Consider the following 27,785-nt stretch of genomic DNA (forward strand, 5'->3'; position numbering starts at 1 on the left):
TGCAGGTTAGTGCATATACTGTATGTTAGCCTGAGGTAACTTTACAAAACCCTTAATATTAGCTGTTTACCACTCAATCTGTCAAAGTGCTTTTATTTTGCCGACCAAACATAACAATTCCTACTGTACTTTTTGTGCAGTCATATGTATACATTGTAAGAGTAGGTTTTCTACTACTTTCCTAAATGGACAAGGCCAGTTATACAGTGAACACTGGCCAGGGTTTAATGTTAAGGTTTTTAAAAAAAGAAAAGAAAAAAATTCTACTTGCCCAAAGTAAATTTTTAATGGCCCCTATACAAATTGGTTGCTTTTATCCTGGCACTCCAGCTTGTTTTCTACATGAAGACGTTTAGACCTTTAAAAAAATTATCCACTTTTATCTGCTTTGGACTTTGCGGAAAACTTAGCAAACCCTTGTTGTTTTTTCATCAACATCCTCTACTACCACCCAAGAAAACTCCTTCTTCCAGCCATCATCTTCTTCTTCTAGGATTCCTTCTAGCCCAAACTCCTGAGAAAATAGTATCTGGCTTTTCAGCTTCAAAATGATCATCATGATTTCATCATGTCCAAGGAAGAATTTGACAAGGAGACAATTGGTACAGGACGGCTCTACCTCCTGAGCCACAGCCACTAACAGGTAAGTTCTTGTCCTATTCAGCCTTTTCACCATCTCCTCTGAGAAGATCTAACAATTTGTATCCACATATTGTGCTAGTAATGTGTCTCAAAATGACCATGCAGAGGAACAATCATTGTGTATGTGTGTGTTTCCTTGCCATTGATTGAATCAATTTTAAATCTGGCTCTTACAGTCTTGGGCACTCTTACATCACAGACTCCATCAAAAATATATTATACTTTGCATATCATATGATGGCCTATAGAACAAGAAATGACTAATGTGGTCCTGTTCTCCCCTTTGACATTAGCCGCTTTCCGACCAAGTAGTTACAGGAACGTAGTTATAGGAAAAGTCCACTTCTAAACAGATCTACTAACTACTCTCCCCCAAAACCATTTTTTCCATTTGCATTCGCACTGGCCAAGTGGCCATAGGGACTGGTAGGAGGGGTAAGGGAGTGATGCAAGCACGGCAACGGTCTTTATAGCGTTACAATCAGAAAACAAATAAAGTATGAACTAAATACTAAATCTAATGTATATAGCATATTTGTCATAATTTAAACAAGTGTCCCAAAGAGAAACGGGTATCTCTCTCTCCCCCGCCTCTACCTGCTGCGCTGTGGATGTGTGTGTGTGTGTGTGTGTGTGTGTGTGTGTGTGTGTGTGTGTGTGTGTGTGTGTGTGTGTGTGTGTGTGTGTGTGTGTGTGTGATGGCCGGCCAGCCGCAGGACACGCTTGTGGAGCTTAACTCCGAAAAGACAGTTAATCACAGGTTCCTGTTAATCTTATGATGGACATGTGTTGTGATATTTAAACAAACAAACCGTCACCGGCGAAATAAAAGCCTCTTATTTACGAGACCGGTCTTAGAGACCTCCATTTTACAGCGGGGTCTCTGAGCATGACTGGCCGAGCTGTCGCCTGCTGGCTGTTGCCTCACTTCATGGAGCTTCTCAACTCCGAAAACTTTGAGGCAAATTGTCAATTCGGCATCAATTTTCGCAAGAGGGACTTAAGAATCCCCAAATTGGTCCAATCGGAACATGAGAAAAAAAGGGTTTTAGGAACTTTATGTTCTAGGAACTGCAAAAATCCCTACGGTCGGAAAGCGGCTATAGCGTACCATTACAGTATAAACAGTACACAGTTGTTAATATGAGCATTTAAGAGAAACAAAAAAAGCAAAACAGTAAAAAAAGAAATCCCCTACAGGGCTTATGACTAAAGTTCAGTTAATTATTGTGGAAATTACAAAATATATATTTTTGGAAGGAACATATGATGATTGTTTTCCACATTGTGTAAGTCCACTTCATTGTGACTTCAGGGTGACTGTAGGTGTTACATGAGGTATCAGCGGCTAGTAGAAATAGCTCCATGCTGCAGTGTTAGGCTGGGGCTTGAGATACAGTACAGGTGTCAGATTGCTTGCTACAAGTCTCTGTGGTTGAGTGACATAGTGCGCCAACAGTGTCGGGTCATTGTCCTTCAAACTAGCGCCGTCTGAGAGTGCCTCAGCTCCTTCCGCGGCTCGTCTCGGCTGAGCAGGTACTGGAAGCAAAGCATCATGGGAGTGGTAATGGGTTAGAGAGCTTGGGAGTTGGTGTTTGCCACTGAGCTGGGATCAATTAACATAATTAGTTTCAGTATATGTGACAATATTCTAAACCAATAAGACCATCAGAGACTCTTTTTACTTATGTCAAATGGCTTTATGGTACAAAACAGAACAAACAGCACATTATTTCAAGAGTAAACTGATTTGGAAGGCAGTACCATTACGAAATACTTCCAATTGTGTCACCATAGGTCTCATTTGTTATGGTAATGATACCAGTTTTGTCTAAAATGTTACACATAACAAATAGCATCTTGCAGGATGTATGAGGAAAACGTATCCCAAGTCAGAGCACAACCAGCTTTGCAGTAGAGTTGAGCAACAATAAGCATTTTCACAGCAGATTTTGTTGACTTGTCAAAGCATGAAAAGGACAGGTGGAACTAATACAATTAAAGACCACTATATTTTAGAGAGAATCCTCTGACAGCTATTGTTACTTTGTAGATTTCAGATTTTTCCATACAAAACACAAGATCATCTTGATATTATACATTAACTATATTAAGTAGTTACAATTAGCTCCACCTCGGCCAGCTTAATTAGAACAATAAAATGCTGCTTACATGTCAAAGCTATAGTGCGTAGTTTCTGTCGCCCCCATGAGGAATTCTAAGTGATGACAACAACACTGTCGGCACGTCCACATGATACAAGCCTTCTGTGATTGCGCACGCGCCCACACCCCTCCTCCACTCAGTTGCCAGTAGCCAAGGAGGACACGGAGGATTAAAAAAATATGATGGACTCTTCAGAAGAGGTAATTATCTTCACTTGAGCTTCTGTGCAGGAAAGTCACCGGACGCCACAATCGTCTGAACATAACCATACTGAGAAATACAGAGAGAGTTGTGTGGAGCTGATAGTCTTAATTAGCTTTGTAGCAACTCATTTGGCAATGGCTTGAATATAACGGACATTCATTAATATCAAAAAGTTAAGCTTTAATTACTTTTCATTTTGATCATTTTAGTGAAATATTTTTGTGCACTTTAATGTAAAGAAATAGTTCTATGTTTTGAGAAATATGTGTACATGCTTTCTAGCCAAAAAGTTAGATGAGAAGATCAATGCCACTCTCATATCTGTGTGCTAAATATGCAGCTGGAACTTGCAGCCACACTTGGCATAAAGACTGGAAATAGATATAAACATGCTGCTAGCCTGACTCTTTCCAAAGGTGACAAAAACTGCCAGCCATTCCCAGACCTCCAGCGGAGACTCTAGAGAGTTACTGCTCACGGCACATGACTAAACAGCTAATTTTCATTTTAATACTTTGTTTTTTGTACGGATTAAACAAACTAGATATAACATGTTAATTAGTAATTAGTGAGCTTTAGTGGTGCTGGTGGGTGAAATATCTTTTTCCCTTAGGACATTGCCAGGCTAGCTGTTTACACCTGTTTCCAGTCTTTCTGCTGAATGACTGCTGGCTCCAGCAGCTACATGTTTACCGTACAGATGACAATTTTGTTATCTAACTCTTTGCAAGAAAATAACTAAGCATATTTCCCAAAATCTTAAGCGATTTATTTAATTGAAAATTTGAATGAAGGCTTTTTACTGTATTCTTACATTGTGGTATTATATACCTTTATTACTTTATTAATTACTTTGACTTACTGCCTTTCAGTAAGCCAGCATGCACAATACAGGACCATGGAACTGGCAAACCTACACAGAATGCAGCTGTTATTAAAATTATTAATCACACATTAATGCCTTTCATGCTTTGACATCTCAAAATGTCTGCTGTGAAAAATAATTCTATATTTTCATTATCAGTCAACTGGATTAGTTTAGGCCACAGGCCTTTTTAGTACCAAGGGAAGCATAAACATTGGAATTGTTTTAGAAATAATAAATGAAAGGTTTAATTCATGTCATATGTTTGCTCTTAAAAAAGGTTTCAAAAATAATAAAGGTCAAAATGATTTAATCTTTAGAGGTTTAGACTATATATTTCACTTTGAAATGAATATATTTTAGCAGTAATACAATAATTGTTCCTCTAAGATCTCAAGGCTCAACTGGTTCACTGGAGATGTTGCCTTAGGCAGCTATCAAGAAGTGGTTTTACATGTTTGTTATCCAAAGCCCTTAGGGTGCAATTACTTAGATGACTTCAGCAAACACAACAGGAGCAAAAGAACCAAGACTGGCATATGCAAGTAATCAAGTACCAGCGAGCAGGTTTCACTCTTGAAGTCATCGTAATACTTGTTTTAATGAGTTTCTCCCTCAGATAATCTCCAGCGTTTTCCATCTGACTCTAACGTCTGAGGAGCAGTTACTTGGTGTGTTAATCAGCTGCACAAGTCATTAGCAGCAGCTTGTGTGTGTTGGTGCTTACTGTGAGGTTGTTGATGCTTTCAGACAGAGCTTCTATTTGCAACATTGTACCCTCTGTGATCGCCATCTGCAACACACACACACACACACACACACACACACACACACACACACACACACACACACACACACACACACGGGTATCATGAACCCATTATAATTATTACAGACATACTTTCAGTGAAACAATGATGAGTCTTTTAGACTTTACTATATAGCAGAGAACTGGGGGTTCCTCAGAGTTGCTGCAGGGGGCCACCAAATTACTGATCGATGGTTTAAAAAGAAAATATGTCTGAAAATATACATTAACTTGAATCCAACATATTGTTAGTAAAGATAAATGTTTTTTTAATTGACATAGATTGACATTGATGATAGGCTTACCGGCCTATAGGTAAGGTAGCCATCCACAGATACAGTCAAGCTTAAAGATTCAATGTGCCACATTTCAACATTAAACATGATGTTTAAATATATGAACATGCCAACAATTATTATTTTTAAAAGCTTGGTATTATATGCACCATAAAAAGGTATGTGTAAAGGCTTTAGGCCGCCCTACACGTTATTGTAATTTAATATGCAACTCAATTTTATTCAATAAATGTAGTAGGGGGTCCCTGCTCCATCTCTTTTTCAGTTAGGGGTCCTTGGCCTAAAAAACAGTGAAGACCCCTGCTATGTAGCAATTAATCAAATTTGCATTTATGTAACTATGCAGAAATGTACTATACATTATTGACTGGAGTAATGCATGAGGATTATACCTGCAACTGCATGCTGAGCTATACTTTAACACGCACTTCCCATGTCATCTTTAACAGGGTTACCATATAATGGTCAGCAGCTATCTTGACTCTGATTGGTCCGCCGAGGGGGGCGTGGGCGTCATAAACAGCCATGACAGCCAACATGATGATGATGATGATGATAATGATGATAAAAGCAGGTTAGTGGTTGGTTACTCAGGCATGCTGTCCACATCTGTTTTTCCTTTATCGTTAGGATTTATTTAATAAGAAAAATAAAGGATATAGTGTATGCTTCTGAAGAAAATGCATGTCCCTAATACGTTGTACTCCCAAAATAAATGAATAAAAAATGAAATCCACTGCTTTATATGGCTACTTCTACTCTGACTTTCTTGCCTTTTGTGTAGAAAGAAGGAATCAAGTTTACACACGTATAATTTTGTTTATTAAATGATTTGATAAATCTTTTTACATTTACATGACCACATGTAAGCTTCCTTTAGCGGAGCAGGATGTTCTTCTATAAAAATACTATTACAGCAAATATGAAAATAACAATACAAAATCACCACCTCAGGTTCAAACTAAACATGCTATTTTATATTTTGCTCTGCAATTACATAAATATTAAATAGAAGCCCTCCATAATATTATGCAAATATTGCACAAGTTCATCTCAACTACGTGACAGAACTGTAATAAACTGTAAAATCAAAATTGTAAATAATGAATGAATGACAGGTTCACACACACATATAAAATTATCTTATGGGGGTGCACAAATGTTAGAGCAATGGCTTAATACTATACAACAAGAGATATCCATATATTCTGTATGGATTACAGGAAGTGATGTCACAGGAAGTGGTCCATAGAGATGCTGTGTTCTCTCATGATGAGTTATATCATGGAACAGGTTTGAGGCGGAGGTCGGGTTAGTAAAGCATCTGACTGGAAATTAAATCAAAATACTTCAAGTGTAGATTCATCGTCTCAGTACACCCTTCATGACAAGCAGTTGTGGCTGTTAAACAGTCAAGCAGGTTTATCTGGGCGTCTCTGAATCTCTTCCCTCGTAAGGCACAGGGTCGGGCTGATGGGTGGGGTTTAGAGGAGCAGGGAGGGGATGGGCTGAGGTATTATGGGCCGCAAGCAAAGTAAGCAGAGTGGTAGCAGTAGAAATTGGTTGATAGAAAGCAAGTTGACACAGTTTTGCCATGTTGTTGTCACAGCTGTTATCATGGAGATGAGTCAGCTCTACTGTTGTCGAGCCCCACCTGGTCCCTGGGGCGGTCGGGCTCTCTGTCCAGGATTGGGCTCAGGCCTCTGAAGCCGGCGTAGGGCCGCACCTGCACCCCATTCACTGCAGACTGTCCTCCTGACTGAGGTGAGGATGACTCGATTGGACAAACGTAGGCTGTGGATTCATCCGGCCGCCTCCTCCTGAGGTGAGTCAAGTTAGAAAAGCCCAACTTCTTCGGCTGCAATGAAAATTAAAAAAGGGATATGACTGTCTAATATTTTATGACTAATCTGAATTACAGCGGTCTGGACTGAAAACAGCTGATCGGCAAAATTATTAAATCACAGTGTGATTAAAATCACAAGTCTAAATTTAGACAAGGATAACTTTAGTTTATTACAACATTTTCTTCGGAGTTTGGGCTATCATTTATAATTTGAACAACTTTATTTGAAGGCAAAACCCAAGGAGGGTGCACCGGAAATGTTGGTAAAAACAAATATGGTGGATTAAAGGAACTGTGTTGAATCTGATCTACACTTGGGTGCTGTATTGCTCTGTACCCAATGACGTTCCGTGTCAAATTTGGTGCAGTTTGGTCACACAACACATTAATAAACTTTGAATAACAGCAGGGGCGTAGCTTGACTCGAGTAGGTCTTCACCTTTCTGTCTTTAGCGGTTTTAACTTTGCTGCATAGGAGTGGTAGGTCAGAAAATACAAAATTAGATTTTTTTCAATTAAACTTATCTAAAAAATTCTGAGATAATTATGTCATTCATTCAGAAAAAAAACAGGGCAAATATTTGTTCTCAAGTGAATGTATTACACTTGTGGGGTTTTCGTTTGAAGAGCCTCTCGCTGTTTTCTTTGCTTGTCATTGGTCATTGAAGAGAAACTAGTAAGCCCACTAGTGTGCAATGCTGGGAAGCGGGGCAATCCAATCCGTGAAAACAACGCATACCTTAATGCGCCGGCATTTTAACATTTCAAGCATCAGAGACGTAACTTTTGGAATAAATACTTTTGTTCCCAGAAATTCCAAATAGCTAGCTGTTGGCAAGGGGCTAGCTAGGGGGACGCAACTAAGTCATGGCAGGTGTATTGCTCAGGACCCAAGAAGCTCAGTGTTGAGTGTGAAGTTGATTGGATGAGCGGTTCTCGAGAAAACTGCAAACCGCAATACCACAGGCCAAGCAATCGAACAGGCACACTTTCAACGGGCACTGCACTAGTGCACTGAAACCAATCACAAGCAAACAGGCACAAAGGCAGATTAGATATTAATAGTTATCAGATATGATTGTAATACATAATTACAATTTGAATGAAGGGAGATATGAGAGACAATCTGCACTATGTTGAGAAAAAAAGAGAAATTTCAATATGTTGAGTACATGAAATCAAGCTGATTTGATACAAGTTACACGTTATTGGCAGGTGAAAGGAGGTATTTTGTTCCATCTAAACATCACATCTGTATTTAGTGTTTTCTTGTATCCATTTCCAAAACAATTTTGCATTCACTGCATGTGAGTAAAACGTGATACCAGGCAACAGCAGCTTCTATAAACGTGGTCTATAAGCTTGCTCTAACTAACTAAAGCCACTGTGATTTGATCAGAAAGCTCTATAGGATATCACTTGGTAGATGGCTGGTCCTCAGGGAGAAAATCCACACAAAAACACACATGCACGCACGCACGCAGGCACGCACGCACGCACGCACGCACGCACGCAGAGGTTATATTTGTCCACAAAAACCATACACATAAATATTTAAATTCCTTATGCAACACACAGAGTTGCATAAGGAATTTAAGATCTAAGTGTCCAAGGTCATAAATGGGCCAACAGCATTGTGTTTTAGGGTGGATTATTCCTCCATTTTTCTTTAGCAGAGCACAGAGGGACTTACTGTAAAGCTGAGGCTGCAGCTGATAGCTGGGTTTTAAAGCTGCGAAGAGGAGCAGTGCAGTCTGGGGTTTACTCTACTCTCACAGGCTTAAAAACACTGAAAGGCTCAGAGCTTAAACTGTGCTGACACACCAAGGTTTCACCTCGGATTAAGGTGCTTTCTCTCACACAAGCAGGAAGAGAGGTGCTTGGGGAAATACTTCCTTAGTTTTCGTGTTAAAAATTCAAATCTACACATACATACATACACACACATTCTGATGCCACAAATATGGGCACTGATATGAATATGTGTAATGGTTTTACCTTCCATTATATTTTATGCAGTATTCTATTATTATCTTATTATGCTATTTTCCATTAATTATAGTACTCTATCCCTGTTTTTATTTTACATAGATTCTCTGTGTGTATGCTCAGTTTATGTCATTTTCCTTATCGTTGTCACTTTTTACTGCATTCCTTGTACGAAAGGTGCAATACAAATGAAGTTACTATCATTTTATTATTGTACTTGTATTATCTTACCTTGACTTTAGCTGTGATGCTGAGTGGGGTATACCCCACGGCTTCAGTGTACTCCTTCTTCTCCTGATGAGCTTGTGCTCCCACCAGGCTGTTGAAGTTGGTGGTTAGGTGGCGTCTCAGCAGTGTTTTCTGAGTAGGGATATTCAGCAGCATGGCAAGCGTGTCTGAGTTAAACCGAGGTTCCAGCATCTATGAGAGGAGAGACAAATATAAGATGCTTTCTGTAGCAATTAGTTTTTTGTTGTCCCATAAACTGTGGGATTGTGTGTACTTACTACCAGCCCTCCGTGCACTCCGCTGCCCCTCAGGTTTGGTGCATACTCTGCCAGATCCACAGATCTCAGCCACTCCATGACTCGGTGGTTGGACCACTGGACCACGTCACTGGGACTGAAGTGGTTCTGAAACACACACACACACACACACAGGCACACACTGTGGTGTAAATACACAAATGAGTGCAAGTTTTTATTATACTTTAAATCACACATTTTAACCATATCAAACTATCCAAATGTGTTTCAGAAAAGTTTTGAAATGTAAAAAAAAATATTTTAATTTAGTGAAGTTTATTTGTATAGTAATTCAAAGTGCCATACGGCATTAAGACAGAGTTTCTGTGGAAGAAAAAGTTCTCTCATGTCCAGTTAGAAGAAGCTCACAAGAAGCTGTAGGATTCTCTCTGACCAGAATGAGTTTTCTGGCCAGATTACAGGAAGCAACAGAGTAAACAAAAGCTGAGACATTCACTCACAAGACCAATACCGTCTTCTTTTTTAAAATGTAAAAGAAAACATGGGAAAGAAAAGAGCTCAAATTGAATAAAACCAGGAGAATACGGGAGAATAAAAGTTACGGTGCAATATATTAATAAATAGTCCAAAATGTCATTTACTAAAAGACACGAAACGTTTAAAGCCATTTACAGTTAAGTTTGGAGCAGACCTCAAGTTTTATAGTTTGCTCATATATGTGGTGCATAGAAACTGAACACTGCTTAGCAAGCCAAAACTAGCATACACTTCAGCTCTTCTTTTAAACAACATGGTCACACAAACATACCACATCTACTTACCTCATTGCCGGGCCTGCGTTTGAGGCAGTGGGAGTTAAACTTGTTGACATGGAGAACATGAATGGCGCACTTGATGCTGAGGTGATGCAGCTGGCTGCTCACTTTGAGAAATAACAGGTCATTCTGAGATGGAGAGAAGATAGAGAGGAGTGCAATTATGACCAGGGGGAGAGAAAGTGAGCATCTACTCTCTGCATTCAGAATCAGCTTTAATGGCCAAGTAAGTGTGAACACATACATACGTTTGACTCCGGCTTTTTGTTGCTCTCAAAGTACACACACAGAAATAGACACACGGCTAAAAACAAGGACAACAAAGCTGCACTGCCTTGCGGTTGTATGCTTCCGCCAACCAGTCAAGTAGTAGTAGTTACATTCATTCCTGTCCAGACTCATGTAATATATGTAGTGAAGAGTTTAAAGCAATTTAATAAAAAAGGTATTAAGTGTATTTTTTATTAGCAAAACGTGGATGCTTCACACGCATTTTCAACCCGGCAGCACAAAAGAGCTAAACAATTACTGCCGTTTCAAGATTAGTTTCACCAATTCAGTATCCGACCAAACGTCTCCCCTTGTGTTGCTGAGTATGCGTTGAATAAAGGCCAGAAAAGCATTTTTTCATAAAATGTCATAATTTCATCCTTATTATTAGACATAAGTGTGAAATGTTGTCATAATTAGTAGGGCTGCACATAATTGCAATTTATCGAAATCGCGATATGAACTAGTGCAATATCCAAGTGCGGGCGAAACCATTCTGAACAAAGTACTGTGGTGCTGCAGAGACGTCCCAGCCTACAAATCATATCCTACAGACTAAACAGACTTTGTTTGGTACAGATGCTCGCAGAAATCACACTGTAATCATTTAAATTTTTTTCATTTTAATATTTTTTAATGAAAATAAGAATAATGATAGAAAAATTATCACTTCCAATCGCAATCGCAATATCAGCCAAAATAATCGCAATTAGATATTTTCCTCATATCATGCAGCCCTAATAATCAGCGTAGGAATTCTTCAATTATGGCCAAAAATTCTTTTGTGAGGTTACAGTGACCTTGCCTTTTGACTTTCATCAATCTAATCAGTTCATCCTTAAGTCCAAGTGGATGTTTGGGCCAAATTTGAAGAAATTCACTCCAAGGGATCCTGAGATATCGCTTCATAAGAATGGGACGGACGGACGGGGCAACCGATTTCTTATCCAGAATTCCCTGAACCCTGGTTTAACTTTAAAGCTGTTATTCCACCAAATATATTTGACCAATCATCATGATCATGATCACCATGATCATTAGGGTTGGATATTGTTTAGGGTTTTTCCAATACCAGTGCTAAAACCATACTTTTAAAATGGTGCCGGTGCCTAAACGGTGCCTGAACAGATACTTAAAAAAAAAAAAGAGAGCACAAAACGACATTAAAGAACGGCTTGTTAAGGCCATATGGTCGAATTTAATTGATTTATGTAAAATGTAATAACAATAACTTCTAACAAGCGTCACATGCAGTGATGCTTCTGTTGCCTGTAACGTCCGTTTCGGAGCACCAGAGTGCAGCGCAGGCATTTAAATGCCACCGAAATGAAGCATCGAAATCGGTACCCAACCCTAATGATTATTAAATACCAACTCACCACGGTGAGGTATTTCAGCATCTGCCCATCCACTCTTCCTTCATTAAATTGGTCTTTGTATTGAGGAAGTCCAATGTCATCAAGCCAACCTTCGTAAAATAAAATATCACAGTTTTAATGTAAGGGAATATCAGAATGAAGCTCTGTCAGTGAGTGTTTTATTGCAGTGTGTAGTTTTCAGTGCGTACGAGTGACCCAGATGTAATCCAGCTCTGCAGACTTCTCAGACTGCTTGCTGCTGAACGTCTTGATGGCTAATAGGAGCTTCTTCCTGTGAAGCGGATTCTTCATCGCCAGCTCCTGGAGACACAGTGAGAGAAATATCTTGTTTCATCTTGTCACAGCTAAATCTTAAATCTAACCGATAACCTTACATGTTCACCCAAGAAAGAAAGAATATACCACCATTAGAGTGAATTATCTAATTAAAATGATCCTGATGAGAGAGACAGAGAGGCTTGGGGGGTCTGAGGTGGACAATGTGAGAGTGTTGAAGGCGAAACTAACAACCAGGTTGAAAAGCAGAGACAGGCATTGCTAAATGCCAAATAGACAGACAGACAGACAGCAGCAATGATTAGACAGGTAGAACTGAAAAATATTTGACATGCTCAACGGAAGATTTTCTGTCAGGTAAACCAACTGAGCCAGACAGATGTCTCAGATGCACGATTTTATGAAACATGCTCCATATAGAGTAGATGATCTGTGTGTGTGTGTGCGTGTTTGTGTGTGCATGTGTGTGTATGCGTGTGCATGTGTGTGTATGTACCTTCTCTAGGTCTTGCTGGGTGGCCGACAGTAGAGTATCACCGCTGGTGACCCATTGGCAAGCGAGAATGCTGTACTGACCAAGTCCAATTTCCTCAAGCCAGTCACACACCTGCTCCGTGCTCCACTTACAAAAAGGCATCTTCAGGTCTCTGACATGGAGAAGAAAAGACAAAATATTAACATTGAACAGAGAAACAAGTTTGAAATGAGACCAATGGACCTAGAACCACATACAGTTTTATAGTGTTGGACTCCAGCTAATTTTAAAGGCATGTGATATATAACAAAGATGACCACAATGGAATCTTTGTATATTTATATTTGCTTATATACAACAAATTATTGCTGGCCATTGAACAAATGTGTAGTAGATTTTTTCAATCCATTATTCCTACCATCCAGGTAGCTACAGCTTATATTCATGCAAGAAAAATATGAAAATCACTGTGCTGAGATGTGAAACTCCAGTGAGATGGGGAATTGGTTTTAATACAGTTGAAAGTGTACCTTGAATACCTGCAGTTTTCCTGCATTTAAAATATAACCAAATCAAACATGGAAGACAGTGAAAGTGGACGTTGTGAAAAGAATCATGTAAACTTTGCTTTTGGACTCAAAAGGCTATGTCCAAGTAGGAAGGTAGTAAAAATGTAATAGCACATGAATGTACCATTATGCCAAACATCATAAACCAGGAAACATTAGAGGCTGCCATTACTCCATTACTATCTCATTGTGATTTACAAAGATATTAGGGAAAGCCTGTGCTGTGAATGTTAATGGTTATGCAGGCAATGTAGCTGCTCAAATACGAGCTGAACAGAGATCTGAAGCTCTGAAACTATCTTCAATACAGTGTTTCTCCCTCTCGCACACAAGATATTTTACACATATGTATGAAAAAAAAACTGTATGTGTAAATATAATTGTGTTTTTATACCGTGTGGTCCCTGAACAGGCCAATCTCGGTCCAGCTGTAGCTCTGAAACCTCCCCTCTTGAACTCTACCAGCTCAGGGTAGTGAACCTGGGCAGGACTGCCTGACTGGCTGCGACGAATCCTGGGTACAATGGAAACACTAATAAGTGTGTGAAGGAAAAATAGAAAAAAGGGAAAGAGACTGAGATAATGTAGCTGTGTTAGGCAAAACAGAAAAAGATACTGTTTAAGTGTAACTACTGCATTGTTTGTATGAGGGGCCATCAGGGACATTATTCACAATTACCTCATACACATACAAGTAATACGCTCTCACACACACTACTAAAAGGCTTTTATATACACTACTGAAAAAAGATACGCTCACATACTATACTGAAACTATACTAAAACCTCACACACATACAAGTAAAGTGCTCTCAAACACTATTGAAACGCTCTCATATACGCCTTCCTGTTCAAGTGAAACGCCTTCATGTTCAAGTGAAATCCTCTCACACACAATACGGAAACGTTCTCATACACAATACTGAAACGCTTTCATATGCACTACTGAAACACTCTCATACACATTACTGAAACACTCTACTGAAACACTCTCATATACACTATTGAAAGTGAAATCCTAGCATTTAAGTAGTGTATATAATAATAATAAATAGAATTTGTAAAGTGCTTTTCAAGGACTCAAAGTCGCTTATAGGAGTGTTTCAGTAGTGTATATGAAAGCTTTTCAATAGTGTGTGTGAGAGCATTTCACTTGTATGTGTGTGAGGTAATTGTGAATATTGTCCCTGATGGCCCCTCATATTCATGTCTACATATCTACATACATTTCTTCAAAACTTACTTCCCCCAGAGTTTCTTAATGCCTCTTTGACTCTTCCTGTTCTCTGGTGAGACAGGGGACTGCTGTCCAGAGTCCACTCCAGATGACAGGGGGGACTGGTCTGTCAGAACACACTCCTCTAGCTTCTCTGGATGCCCTGCCAGACAAAAACACAAGCATAGAAGAATTGACACTCTGATTCAGCAAAGTAGAAATCTGGGATGCAAAATTACCTAAATAAGTAGGTAAAGCACACATTTGTCCTGTTTCTTACATTGGTAGCCTGTTTACAGATTCCTGGAAAGCACTAGTACTTTAAAACAGCACATCACTATTGTTGATATTAACAATAGTGGATACAAAACAACTTGACAGTTTCCCTCAGCTTTAGGGAGCTTTTTATTCGTTTTGGATTTCTTGTAAGCTCTGATAAACACAGTACACTACCTGCCATGCACCAAACAGCAGACAGACACAGTTAGAGAATAGCTCATACAACATGCAAATGTTGCTCCATATCTAATGGATATAGAAATAGGATAATGTTAGCTTGTTTACATCTAAATCAATTGATGCAGCTTTAATAGTTGCCTTATCAGAATCAGAATCAGCTTTAATTGCCAGGTATGAGGACACATACGAGGAATTTTGCTTTGGATTATACATTGCGCACAATGTGCTTACTCATACAAAACAAACAACAAAAACAAACAATATATACACACTATAAACAGAAACTATATAGACAGGTTGAGGCAGTAGTGCAAAGTGTGCAGTGTGTACATAAAAATTGCTACCAGTGATGTTTGTTTAACCTATCCCGGCTTCGTAGTGTCACAAATTGTTATGAAAAAACTCAGGAGTAGTTCGGGAGACTTTGAGGCAAAGATATTAGTAGTCCTAATATAGGCACCCCAAACACAAATGCTCACCTAAATCCTGTTGTATTGCAAGTTCAGTTCAGATCTCTCTCTGAGGAATAGGCTAAGGTGTGTTTGGGGGCCCCTTTCCATCGACCTTAATAGGAGACGGTCCAGGAACTAGGGATGTCACGAGACCCGGTACTTCGGTACCAAGTCGTTACCAAAATTCTGAAAACGTGACCGCACTCGTTTTTCTACAGTACCGTAGGTACCGGGGAATGCAATTCGTCCGGACCTGACAACAACACAAAAAAACTGTGACAGAAAGTTGAAACTAAAACAAAAACTGAAACAAAAAAAAAGTGACATAAGACTGTCCCAATTAATTAATGTTTAAGTATTATTGTTCGTTTTAACACACCTTGGTATCGACTTTGGTATTGAGTATCGTGTACTTTTGGTGGTATCGGTAACGACTACTACATTTTTGGTATTGTGACATCCCTACCAGGAACACAACATTTACTTATATTGCAGCGGCCTAGACTTCCTCAATCTCTAGAGACACACATAATCATACTTAAACACAGGACAGGTTTAGTGATGTAGTAGGGTCAAATAGATCTTCTCGACCCCTGACCTGTGACATAGGAGTGACCTGATGTTAATTAGGTTTTCCCCTGTCTCCCATTTGTATCTATTTTTTAGCTATGACTAAGACTATATCTATAACAAACATAACATGGGATACTGAGTTGTGAATTTCTTTATTTTCAGAGTAAAGATTAGCTGAGTTTTCTTTGTATATAAATATGATTTCTTGCATGTATGTTCCTATGTATTTATGTATGTGTGCTATGTACGTTTCCATGAAGCCACTATGATTTATTTTCTATGCTGTATACACTTGCACTACAAAAAGGTACATTTGACTCAGGGTATATTATTCATTAATCTCATGTCAAGATCACTGATTTTAACAGGATGGTAACAGAAGGTGGATGGGTTCATGGCTTGAGATGCAATACCCACCAACATTATAGAGGTCATGTTTTCCAGGGGATCCTGAGGCAGAGGAGATTAGTGAAATGAGATGAAAGCAAACAGAAATAAAGCAGAAGCGAGGATTAGCCACACCCTCTTTTTCTCCAAAATAAATATATACGTGTACATCAGTGTCCAAGCCATATATGAGAGGTCACCTGGGCTGACAGGATGATCTAAAGAGGAATGAGGTCTTCCCACACCCATTTTCTTTCTTGATTCTTAACCTGAAACATCCCTATCAAAAGCCTGACCAGAGGCTGAAAAGAGAACTCCCTCCTTGAGGAGTTTAACCAAGGTGGTACTGAAACAAACTTGCGCAATTCTGTTACCACCTCATTACATGTTGCCTGTTTACTTTGCACTTGCTCGACTTGCTCTTTCTCAGTGACATCCTGCTTAAGACATCCTGTGTGTTTGTTTGTTCTGTGAGGCAGAGAGAGCAAAGGGGGGATGTCAGGTTGCATTTTTCTTTGTTTACTTTGGATGTCTAAGCTAGTTGAATTGCACACATTCTTTTCCTTTTTTTGTGTTTTTATTTTTTCTCGCATAATATCTGATATAGAACTGCAAACATCCTAAAGCTTGCACTCCTCGCCCTCTCCCTCCTGCTTCAAGCTCTGGCTTTGTGTAGGCTGATACATGGGTGGTTGTGTGCTTATATGCCTATTAGCTTTAAGTGTGTGTGTGTGTGTGTGTGTGTGTGTGTGTGTGTGTGTGTGTGTGTGTGTGTGTGTGCGTGCGTTTGTGTGTTTCAGTTAATGCTGATGCGAGAGAGCCAGGCTTTGTCAGCTCTCTGAGTCATGAAGGAGTCCTTATAATCCCGGCTCACCATGCCTCTGCTCACCTCTGAGGTATGGCTGTCAATCTTGTTTTGTTTATGAGAATTGACAGGATTTTATGTGTCATAATAGTTTGTGTGGCTTCAGAGTCACAGCAACAACATACAGTACCTAAAGCCGGAGCACTGGCACTCCTGCAGCGAACTGCAGCCATAAGACAAACGGAGAAAAGAGCAATCCGACAGCAAAACAGAAAGGAGAAGGAGAGAGGGAGAAAGGGCACAGAGAAGGGAGCAGTTGGAGCAAAATTAGTTGACGTTTACTTGAGTTGTTATTCAACGGTTACAGTTTATTGAATTAGGTTTTTTGCTAAGGTCTGTTCAAGAACATGTTTTCCCACTTAACCCCTGTGGTATTTTATTTTGGTGGTTTTCATTTATCTGCCTGAGAATGAATATATATATATATATATACATATACAACTGAGGTGAACTGAAGTTCATTTGTTGTGCTAACAGCAGTGAAAAATGACATTTGAAAACCAGCAACTTTTCAGAAACAATGGGCCTTGTGCAAGAATATTTTTGTGTCTTTATCTCAAACGTCTTCTTTTCTGTGAGGTCTGCTAGAGTGTTCCAACTCAGATACACCAAACCTCTTAACTGTACAAAGTGGTTAGAAATTACTTGTTTCATCTTGATGAATACTAGCAGGTGACAGTTGGGAAGATGTGGTCATTAGCAGACCTAAACTTAATCTGCAGATTGTTATATAATTTTCAGCGGTGATCCAGAAGGAAAATCTTCTTAATTAGCAGACTATTTTTCTGCTTAGAGTGGAGATGTGTTAACATTCTGAGTTTAATTTTTTTTGATCTGTGGAAAATTTGCGGAAGATAAGAGAAAATTCTGCAGAATTCTGCATCCGCAGATTCCTTGTGGCCCTGATCATTAGTATAATCGATGTCCCACAATTGCTTTACAGTATAAGGCTGTCTGTTCTGCCTTGTTCGTGGGCAAGTTTAGTCACAAAAACCCAAGAGTTACACAGGACTAAAAAGAAGAATTTCACACAAACGGAGCTTAAAGTGCTCATATTATGCTCATTTTCAAGTTCATAATTGTATTTAGAGGTTGTACCAGAACAGGTTTAAATGGTTTAATTTTCAAAAAAGACCATATTTTTGTTGTACTACACATTGCTGCAGCTCCTCTTTTCACCCTGTGTGTTGAGCTCTCTGTTTAAGCTACAGAGTGAGGCATCTCACTTCTGTTCCATCTTTGTTGGGAGTCACACATACGCAGTAGCTAGGTCAGCACTACAAGCTAGTCAGAAGCAGGGTATGAGGGGGTGCCACGCTAGCAGCTAGCCTAGGCGAGCATTATAACGTGTTACAAAGTGACACACGTTCGTCACGGAAGTAAAGGCTGGACTACAATAGAGCTGTTTGGAGCAGTTTGTGAACAGTGTTTTCTGTTGGAGATGGTAAGTCCCTTTGGGGTGGACTTTGGGCTTTTTCACTTTGTAAACCTACTACATGCACAAAAAAGATACAGATATAACACAATACATGAAAGGGAAAAAGCCAAAAAGCATAATATGAGCACTTTAAAGTCCGAAACAGAACTAATTTAGTAGTTAACATTTAGAAAATATAAATAAGCTGCCAACAATGTGTCATCAGGGCAGCTCTGTGTTGTGACAGAAAAAATAAGGAATGGTAGATGGTAGAAAACGTCTTGCCCTAAGTGGTCAACGACTAATATTAGAGGCAGGGATGTAATAGTCACAGAGTCGGCAGGAGACTGGCAAGTTGATTTCCCGATCCTGATGAGCGACTCATAGCCACTCATCTGGAATTCTTTCAAATAATTGGTTTTTAGTTTTATTTTAGTTGGTTTAGTTAACTATGTCACTATGAATAATGTATGTTTATTTTCTCAACCACATCATTCCTTGTGGCTTGTGTTGCATTATCCATTCTGTGCTATTTGTACACATTTGCACGTGAAAAACGGCTGATTGATTGACCAAGGACTTATAATTCCTTATATTATGTCAGACAAGAGTGTGTCCCTTGTGACTTGTACGACCGGTCTGGACCACTCGTGAAAATTATTGTACTATGGAAGTACAAAACAAAAATTCTGCATAAGGGAAAATTAGTGAATGCGACAAATTTTCTTAAATAACTCGTACGCACTTAACAACCAATTTGTTTTTTATAATGGTTCTTGCATGAGGCACAATGTCCCACTTCCTCTGGGGAATCTACAGACTTCACTGTCAACACCTTTCATTAAAACAGTTTTCTTTCAAAGGTAGAAAATACTGAAAATTATCTTTCCAAAGTGTGACAGGCAAAATAATGAAAGAGATTTTTATGTCCCCTGTTGATTAAGAGAAACTCACTGAGAGTGTAGTCCTGGTCGTGGCTGTGGACAGGAGAGAGCTGGACAGGAGATAAACTCTCTCCATCTCTCTGTCTGTGGCCATTCAGCTCGGCCATCGGCTCGCTCTTTTTACTTTTTAGTTTCCCCGGCAAAGTCTGGTACTTGCTCAGCTCCATGTGAGAATTCTGGAGAATATAAACAACAAAACAGTGCGTTATATCTTAGTCTAGTCTAGCACCACATTTCAAATAAATTACAATATCTGTTGAAAGAACAGAAGCCTCAGAATTCACTGATTCTTGCTTTGAATTCAAATGTACAAAGTTCTTCTTAGCAGATAACTTTGATGAAGTGGACACATTTTTCTTTGCATTTGGTAGTTATCTGCTTCTGATACTATATGGCAATTTATAAAATACATTGTAACTCAGTGATTTTAGATATAAGTTCTATGTATAACGCATTTCCTCTACATCTACTGTATATACAGGCTGGTCAGTCCCATCTAAATATCTTTCATAAGATAACAGCAGAGTCATGATTTGATTTGCTCATTTGCTCTGTTGCATAACGGTGTGTCCTATGGAGGGTAAATTTCTGATGATGCCAGAATCTGACCAGGCATCAAAGTCACGGGGCTCTAAAGGAATAAGAGGAGAAAGGCCAGCATAGAGAAACATCTGGGAGGCAGCAATGATGCTGAGCACTACTGACAGCCACTTCAGGTGGGTCTTGGCCCTTTGTGTGTGTGTGTGTGTGTGTGTGTGTGTGTGTGTGTGTGTGTGTGTGTGTGTGTGTGTGTGTGCGTCACAGTATGATCATGTGTGTGCTGCATGAATAGGCACTCAGAGGGTGAACTTTTTTGCTTTTCACTGGCAACAATCAATTTCAAAAAGTGATAGAAGAAAATTCAGAAAGGTGATCTACTTTATATCTGGAGGTACTTAATAAAATGCAGCATAGGCACTAAGCCTCTGTGTAGCACACATTTGTTTGTTGTGAATCCAGTACATAATTTCCATAGCGACTGTAGAATACAAACAACTTAAGCCATAAATCCAATTTTTTACAACCTACACAATGTCCGATTTGACCTCTCTGTCAGAGAGCAGAAAGCCCAAAATGCACCCCAGGGGGGCGTATTACAAAAACTTCTTAGCTTGCAGATCCTATCTCAACTGTTTGGTAGCCATGGTAATTAGGGTTAGGACCAAATTTAGGACAAAAAAACATTAAACATGATAAGTTTCTATCCTAATTTAAGATAGGAAAAGTGTATTACACAAGCATCCTAACTTCCCATAATCTTAAATAAACTCTCCTAATTTTAGGATAACCGTTGAGCTGTCCTAACCCTTTTTTTCTGCTAAGTTCGTGGCTCTCACGACCAACTGCTAAACGGCGCTCACAACAGAGAGCACTGTGACAAATTCCACTGTATCCATGAGGACTGGCGGGTTAAATCGGGTGTCCTACAAACATGCCAGGCAGGCACAGGGCTGACATCCTCGCAGGCGGATGTGGTGGAGACATGCTCGGACATGGGCTACGTTCTGTGTCCCAGATTGCTGCAGACTTGTACCAATCGTGTGGACGTGCAAGCAGTTCTAAAGGCAACATCGTGGCTGAGCAACCGGTACAAGCCCGCAGCTATCCACAGACGCAGGATGCCATAAGTATGTCCGAGCCTCCCGGACGGGTGAACTGGGACTTTGTTACCTGCTTGTTGGTTAACGGTTAATGAAGGTTTAGCTATCGGACAGAAAAAAACCATCAAAACTAGCATCCCTAGTTTCAATGTATGTTTCAATGAGAAACGACGGTTACAAAGTTGTATAGCTCGGCAAGATGAGAAAGTATAGCATCAGTTGCTACTGTAGGTAACAAACATACAAGTTGGTAACCGAAGTTGGATTGGGTATTTAGGATTTTCTAATGATATAAGAAAGGATTCGTAAAGTTAGTTAAGATTTGCTTCTGTAATACCAAATAGGGAAAAATCCGATCTTAGACTCTTCCTCTCTTAACTTAAGAATTAAGATAGGAAGTATCTGTAATACAGCCCCAGGTGAACAATTTGATACTTCAAAATAATGGGTGAATAAAGAAAGAAAAGCAAGCACCCTATGTGGTTATGATGTAAATATGTAGAAACGTTTCTGAGAACATCCTTGCATCCCATGTGCATGAATACCTTGACACATTTAGTACTTGTATAACTGTGATGGATCCAATTAATCTTTTATTCACTAAAGGCTTTGAAGTTTGACAAGGTTTTATCAAGAAATGTTTTTTTTAATAAGAGCTACACTGTAAAACTTTTTACCGTAAATTTACAGTAATAACTTGTTGGGGCTTTGTAAACTATAGAGTGTGGTCTAGACCTACTCTATCTGTAAAGTGTCTCGAGATAACTCCTGTTATGATTTGATATTATAAATACAATTGAATTGAATTTAAATTAATATACTGGCAGCAGCTTCGCCAGTAAACTACTGTTTATTTAGAGTAAGCATACTGTTTTTAAATGTTAAGGTATTTTACTGTAAATAGACATATAGTGTCTTACTGTATTATTTGAATTCACAGTAATATACTGGCTGCAGTGTATCTTTATTTTCCCAAGATGCATTGGTATTAACATTAAATACCTGTAATGTAAAATTCACAGATAGTGCTGTATGATCCTGTATAACATTAAAACAGTAAGATACTGTGAAATTTTAGCTGTACATTTACATCAAGGGTTTACAGTAAAAATATCTTATTTTGAATTCAGTGAAGACTGAAGAATTAAAATCAAGTGGACCCTATCCTTGCTATATTATGAAGAGTAATGTTTAATTGCACAGTGTATGTATTTCTAATGGTTAGGTAAAGGTTAGGCTGTGTGAAGTCATGCAGCAGATCAGTACCTCTGCCCTTGTGTCTGATTCAGTTTCATTTGGCTGGATCTCTACAGCCTATAGCCAACACAGATACAGGAGAGAAAGGAAAAAAACACACACACAGACAGACACACATACGCACATACACAAACAAACAAACAAACAAGTTAGTAGGATAGCAATCACACAATCAGATTAAAGTAAGATGAATGTTTATTGTTATTTAGAAAGAACAAAGCTAGTGTGCATGTTGATCAGATATGTAAGAGGCAGCAGCAGATGTAGCAGGTTGGATTCAATCACATTCATCAGTTAAATTAAAGTATTATTAAAGTCAATCAGTCGCAGTAAAGTGATTTTATATGCACTAACAAACCTTTTGTAAGGATCCACTCTGCAACTCTTCAAGACTGCTGGACAACAACCTGTGCTGATGCCTGAAAAAAAAAAAAACAGACTTCAGAGTTCAAAAAAATGAAATGATGAATGAATGCCACCATATAAACTCCATTAGCACACATATGATGTCTGCCTACACTTTAAGTTGAGTAAAAGCGACATTTCATTTTTGGACAACGTAAAACTCTGCCACGTTCAACAGAAGTCATACAAACACAAAAAAGCTTCTACTTACCATGATCCATTAAAGAAGCTTGTATCCCCTGTGGACACCAGTGATGTGTCCATAGAGTTGTGGATACTACAACAAACGGTACACAAAGGGGTAAGATTAATAGTAAGTTGTGAGATGTGTGTGTGCAAGTGTATTTTGAGTGTTTATACCTAGAGTCCAATTCTCTCTGGTAAGGAGATGCAAGTAGCATAAGCGGAGAAGACCCTCTTGATGACATCTATCCAGAGACAAAAACAATTAGTTTTTTCAGTTTTTCTTAACTTATCTCTAGGCAAATAGTCCATTTTTGGGGAGGCAATTCCCAGTATTGCTTAAAATCGCATTCAATTGTTAGAGGTTGTAAAAAAGTATACACTTCATCATCTCACCTCTGACCTGACAATATCAGATTGTGCTTTGTGCGTGATGGCTCTGAGTCTTAAACTGCCACTCAGCTCCTCTTCACTACTCCCTGGTTGTTGAACACAGAAATATTACACACAACACAATAAAAAAAACTATGAAGGAGAGAAGAGTGTTTCCTATGTTATTATTACTTTCATCCAAAACATGTTTTTGAGGAGAGAAAAGGATGTAATTCTTACCCTGTGTGAGTGCCATGACTTCCCTCATCTTTCTGTACTGGCCAAGCAGAATTGTCAGCTCCTCTATACGCCGATCCTGATATCAGCGAGACACAAATGTTTTGGCTTTTGTAAATCAAGTAAAATAATAGGACGTCATCAAAACAACTCTCAAACTGAACATTAAAGAAACTTTCATCACAGCAGTAGTGTAAAAACAATAGGTTTCATTTACCTTTTCATCATTTGAAGCTAACAAAGACTCCATCCCCACCTTCAGCCTCTGGTATTCATGGTCTAACAAAGAAAAACAAGGTATTGAAATGTTATTTTGGACTCACGGTAACCTCACGTCTTATTGATTTAGGGCTCTCTGATGGGTGCCTGATGCGATGTTGGCGACAGACATGACAGCCATGCTAATGCGAATAAACAAGCCAAACAAATATACACTGACAGCGCGACTGCCCATACACCATCACCTGTGACACACACTGCAGCTTTTCATAGTGATATAACTGGTGTTGTATGGCGACTATGCCAATACCAACATAAAACAGAGTTCGCTTCTGGATTCCGAAAGCAACACAATACAGACAAACAAACAAACGCATACACAAATCTGGGATGTCATTCAATGTCCTTTCACATACAAAAACTTATCGTAAAGAGGAATTCCACCAATCTTAGAAATAAAGGTCAGTTTACTAATACTACTCAGCTTGTTAATACAGCTGTATTATGTTTTCTTTGGCTTTGGAGTAGCTTTGTCAAGTCTGCGAGAATAACCCTAAATATTACATAGCGATGCCATCAGGGTTATCTCAGCTTGGCCTACAAATTTAGAACAGAAACAAACGCACAACTGGTACAGCATTTGTCAGAAAAAAGTTGCTATTGGTTGCATTGTGGTTAACCAGTGTTTTTGGAGCTTGACCCCTGACTAAAAGTCAGGCTATCTTGGCTTGAATTGGTAAATACTAAATTGCTGGATTACCCCTTCAAAAAATATGGCTTAGGCAAACCAAAAGAGACTCAAACTAACATCTGACATGTTAGATGGAACTGTACATTGAGGTTTATACACACTGATACCACGGCCACTGAGACAGCATAAACTGACACCTATGAAGCAGGTGTTTGTTTGCAGTTTGTTAATGTGGCAGTATTAAATTGTAGGTAAAGGCAGCAACAATAGGGCTTATGTATGTGTATGTGTCTGTGGCAGAGGATGGCAGCCTGCGTGAGAGAGAGAGAGCGAGAAAAAGAGAGAAAGAGAGAGAGCGAGAGAGAGAAAGAGAGAGAGAGCATATGTGATGTTATCTCAGCTGGAGTTTCAATATCATGTAGCAGCATGCAGAGCTATTCTCTATTCTTCTGATTTCAGAACTTTCAGAAGGATTTTAAAACTCTTCTAATTTGATTCAAAATATGCCATTTTGTTGGTAAGTGGCTATGGTATCATGCCAGCCGGAAGGTTTGAAAGGATGTAGTCTTATTGCACTTTGGTTTGATAAAGCCAGAATGAACGACCAACACAAACTGAAGCCCGGCTGTGGTCCAATCTCAATCAAAACACTCCACCACCTCATTAGGAGGCTACTAAGCTTAAAAGTTTAAAGGCGCTACTTTCTGTTTTCATGTTTTGGTTTTGTTGAGATATGAGCCAAAATCATTGCATCACTTTACAACACTATTCTTACTAAATATTTCTTACGAAGCTACATATCATGACAAAAACCGAGAAATCAAGTTGTCAAGTGGCTACATAGGCAGAGCATGTTGGTTGAAAATTTGACCCATAACAACGGCACACCATGCCTTACATTTGTTAATCAGCTGCTTGATATACAGCTCCTCTACAGCAGTGGTCAGCAGAGAGACAAAAACAAGTCAAGTGCACAGCAGAGGAGAGAGGGACATGTTGATTAGATGTTACAGTAAGTGACTCTCATGCACATATCCACACTGAGAGATGTGGATCTGAAGTGATTGGTTAGCTGTGAGTACCTCTCTCTGTGTTGTCATTGGCTGTGCCGCCTCTGGCCAGCAGCTGGGTCTGCAGGCATTCAATCTCAGTGTCTTTGGAGGCCAGGAGCTGCTGCAGCTCTGATATTTCTGCCTGTGAAGGAAAGAGTACATGTTTGTGAACTGTGTTAGTCTTCCAGGTCATTGGATAACTAGGAGTTGTAAGGAGTTTAAGTCTAAGGCAACTGGACTTGTCCTCTAAAAACAACCATATTTTATCAGGTCTACTGGCAGAATTCAAATTCTGTATGTGATTTACAGGTTGATGTTTAATGGCATTCATGTGAGAGCCACCATCTGGACAAGGGACACTCCTCTGAAGAGAGCAATTCATATACAGGCCACAAAAAAGTCAGATTATTAGAAAGAGGAGTCCATGTGTGTCACCAGAACCGCCATTCCTAAAATGCACCATGCTGTCCAACATCAGTTCCCATCTCTATTAATGGGGTTTTGATGACTCTCAGATGACTGACTGAACTGCCTTGTGACTAACAGCTAATGGCTTGGTCACACTTGCACCAGTGTCTGAGATTGCTCAGATTTCACTTCTCATCACTTCCAGCTCACATGACTTATGAATTAAGAATGTGTTTATGGTTTTGGTGCCGCAAAGACCCTTCTTTGATTCTGACCCCATTCTATCTCCCCTTGTTTGCTGTCGTCCTCTTCATTATTGACTGTACAATAGAAAATGCAAAAATAAAAACGTTCATCTGTATCAGGGTGCCCTGATGGCCTAGGGGCTAAAGCGTCAATCATGAACAGCAACGTCAACAGTTTGTGCACGGCCAGGTTTTTTTTGTTTAATGTCATTCTTCAAATAAAGGCATGAAAATAATTTCCTCTATGAATTTAGCACTTTCACTTCTGGTTAACACTGCAAACAACAACTGCGAAATTTAGCAATGTGTGCCACATTTCTGAGCTTGTGATTTTGCTTGCACCTAGTTAGGGAAAACAGAAGACTTGGTGTGTTTTTCATCAACCTAATCTGAGTTGAAGATAAAAGGATAACACATAATAGGGACAAAGCTGCTGAAGAATGACAGCTGGAGACAACAGGTGTCAGAAAACAGGTGTGTGCACAAGCTTGCATGTTTACAATAGTGGTATGCTATAAATGCAGACTAAACACCTCCTCCAGCTGCCTCACAATAAAAGCCTATAAGCCAAAGAAGCCTACAACAGAAGTAAGATAGAGTGGTGAAGTGGGCAGAGGCACAGGGTATTTCAAAGAGACTGTAGAGTTATGGTATGGCTATTAGTTTGTAGCCTGTATGTTCCTAAATAATGATGTTTTTTTTCCATCAGTTTAGCATGTTGAAGGGCACATAATGTCTACAGAGCCTACACAAATTATGATTAAGTCCATCCACTTTCAACACAATCTGTCAATGGGTACATCTCACTGCCTGCTGGGATCTTCACACTGAGAAATTGCCTGGTGCAACTTTAATAGAGGGAGCAATAATTATCTGTAATATGCATAATCAAACACATCACAATCGTATGGATTTACATTATACATTCAAACTCTCATAAAAAAAAGACAGAAAGGAAAAGAGACATTCATTTGAATGTCTCTCTTCCTTTCTGAAGGAGGATGGAGGACCTTTTTCTGCTTCTTCACATAAGCACATATACCTTGTCAAAATCAGAATGTTTTACTATCTATATTTTTTCTCGTCTCTCTAACTCCCATTCCTCCCTACATGAATATGTGTGATTTGTAAGGGACGTTCAGCCACACATCACAAGACCAACAACAGAAAAACAAGGAGGATCAGGAGGATGAAGAAAGGCTGCACGTGCAAAATAAGGAAGAAGAGGAAGTTGAGAAGCATACGGGCCAAAGGAGAGCACTGTGGGGAAGAGGTTGAAAAGGAGGAATACAGAGGGAGGCAGAGTTTTAGCAAAATGACTCTATAGTACTAATTAGAGTAAAGGAACAAACACAGAAGTGACGAGTAAGAAGACAAGAGGCAGAATAGGAAGAAGAGAAGGCACCTGTGTGCTGCGCCAGCGCTCCTCCCAGTGCTGCTTCTCCAGCTGTGTGTGCTCCACAGTCAGCTTGAGGCTGGACAGCTGGGTCATGAGCGACTGGTAACACACATGGAGAGAGTAAGAGATAGAGAGCTAGAGAAAGCAGAGACACAGGAAGAGGGTAATGATGAGGGAGGGGGGATTAGTAGAGAAGAACAGAGGATACAGATACAGAAAGTGAAGGAGCGAGAGGAGGAAGGAAGTACTGTAAGCACAGAGAAAGCAAAGGCAGTTTGC

At 39.4% G+C, this 27,785-nt stretch overlaps 1 protein-coding gene across 15 annotated transcripts in view; it reads right to left on the reverse strand.

Moving 5' to 3' along the window:
• Window positions 1–77: 77 nt before the first annotated feature.
• Window positions 78–27,785, reverse strand: part of ppfibp2b (PPFIA binding protein 2b) — a 105,978-nt gene continuing 78,270 nt past the window's right edge. For 8 of the 15 annotated variants that reach the window (XM_078257691.1, XM_078257692.1, XM_078257699.1 and 5 more), the window contains 19 exons: window positions 25,485–25,596; window positions 23,710–23,771; window positions 23,496–23,571; window positions 23,280–23,362; window positions 23,061–23,128; window positions 22,912–22,977; window positions 22,654–22,714; window positions 22,305–22,352; window positions 19,409–19,574; window positions 14,329–14,464; window positions 13,480–13,617; window positions 12,538–12,688; window positions 11,954–12,065; window positions 11,766–11,854; window positions 10,123–10,245; window positions 9,323–9,448; window positions 9,048–9,236; window positions 4,605–4,670; window positions 78–2,248 (listed from right to left, as the gene is read on the reverse strand). In XM_078257691.1, coding sequence (XP_078113817.1) covers window positions 1,991–2,248; window positions 4,605–4,670; window positions 9,048–9,236; window positions 9,323–9,448; window positions 10,123–10,245; window positions 11,766–11,854; window positions 11,954–12,065; window positions 12,538–12,688; window positions 13,480–13,617; window positions 14,329–14,464; window positions 19,409–19,574; window positions 22,305–22,352; window positions 22,654–22,714; window positions 22,912–22,977; window positions 23,061–23,128; window positions 23,280–23,362; window positions 23,496–23,571; window positions 23,710–23,771; window positions 25,485–25,596 — 2,130 coding nt within the window. In that variant the 3' untranslated portion in view covers window positions 78–1,990. Of the gene's footprint in view, window positions 2,249–4,604; window positions 4,671–5,780; window positions 6,840–9,047; window positions 9,237–9,322; window positions 9,449–10,122; window positions 10,246–11,765; window positions 11,855–11,953; window positions 12,066–12,537; window positions 12,689–13,479; window positions 13,618–14,328; window positions 14,465–19,408; window positions 19,575–22,304; window positions 22,353–22,653; window positions 22,715–22,911; window positions 22,978–23,060; window positions 23,129–23,279; window positions 23,363–23,495; window positions 23,572–23,709; window positions 23,772–25,484; window positions 25,597–27,785 lie in introns of those variants that run through there. The other 7 variants (XM_078257705.1, XM_078257698.1, XM_078257700.1 and 4 more) reach the window with 5 other exon arrangements.

The sequence above is a fragment of the Sander vitreus genome, chromosome 8, assembly GCF_031162955.1.
Source record: "Sander vitreus isolate 19-12246 chromosome 8, sanVit1, whole genome shotgun sequence".
NCBI lineage: Eukaryota > Metazoa > Chordata > Actinopteri > Perciformes > Percidae > Sander > Sander vitreus.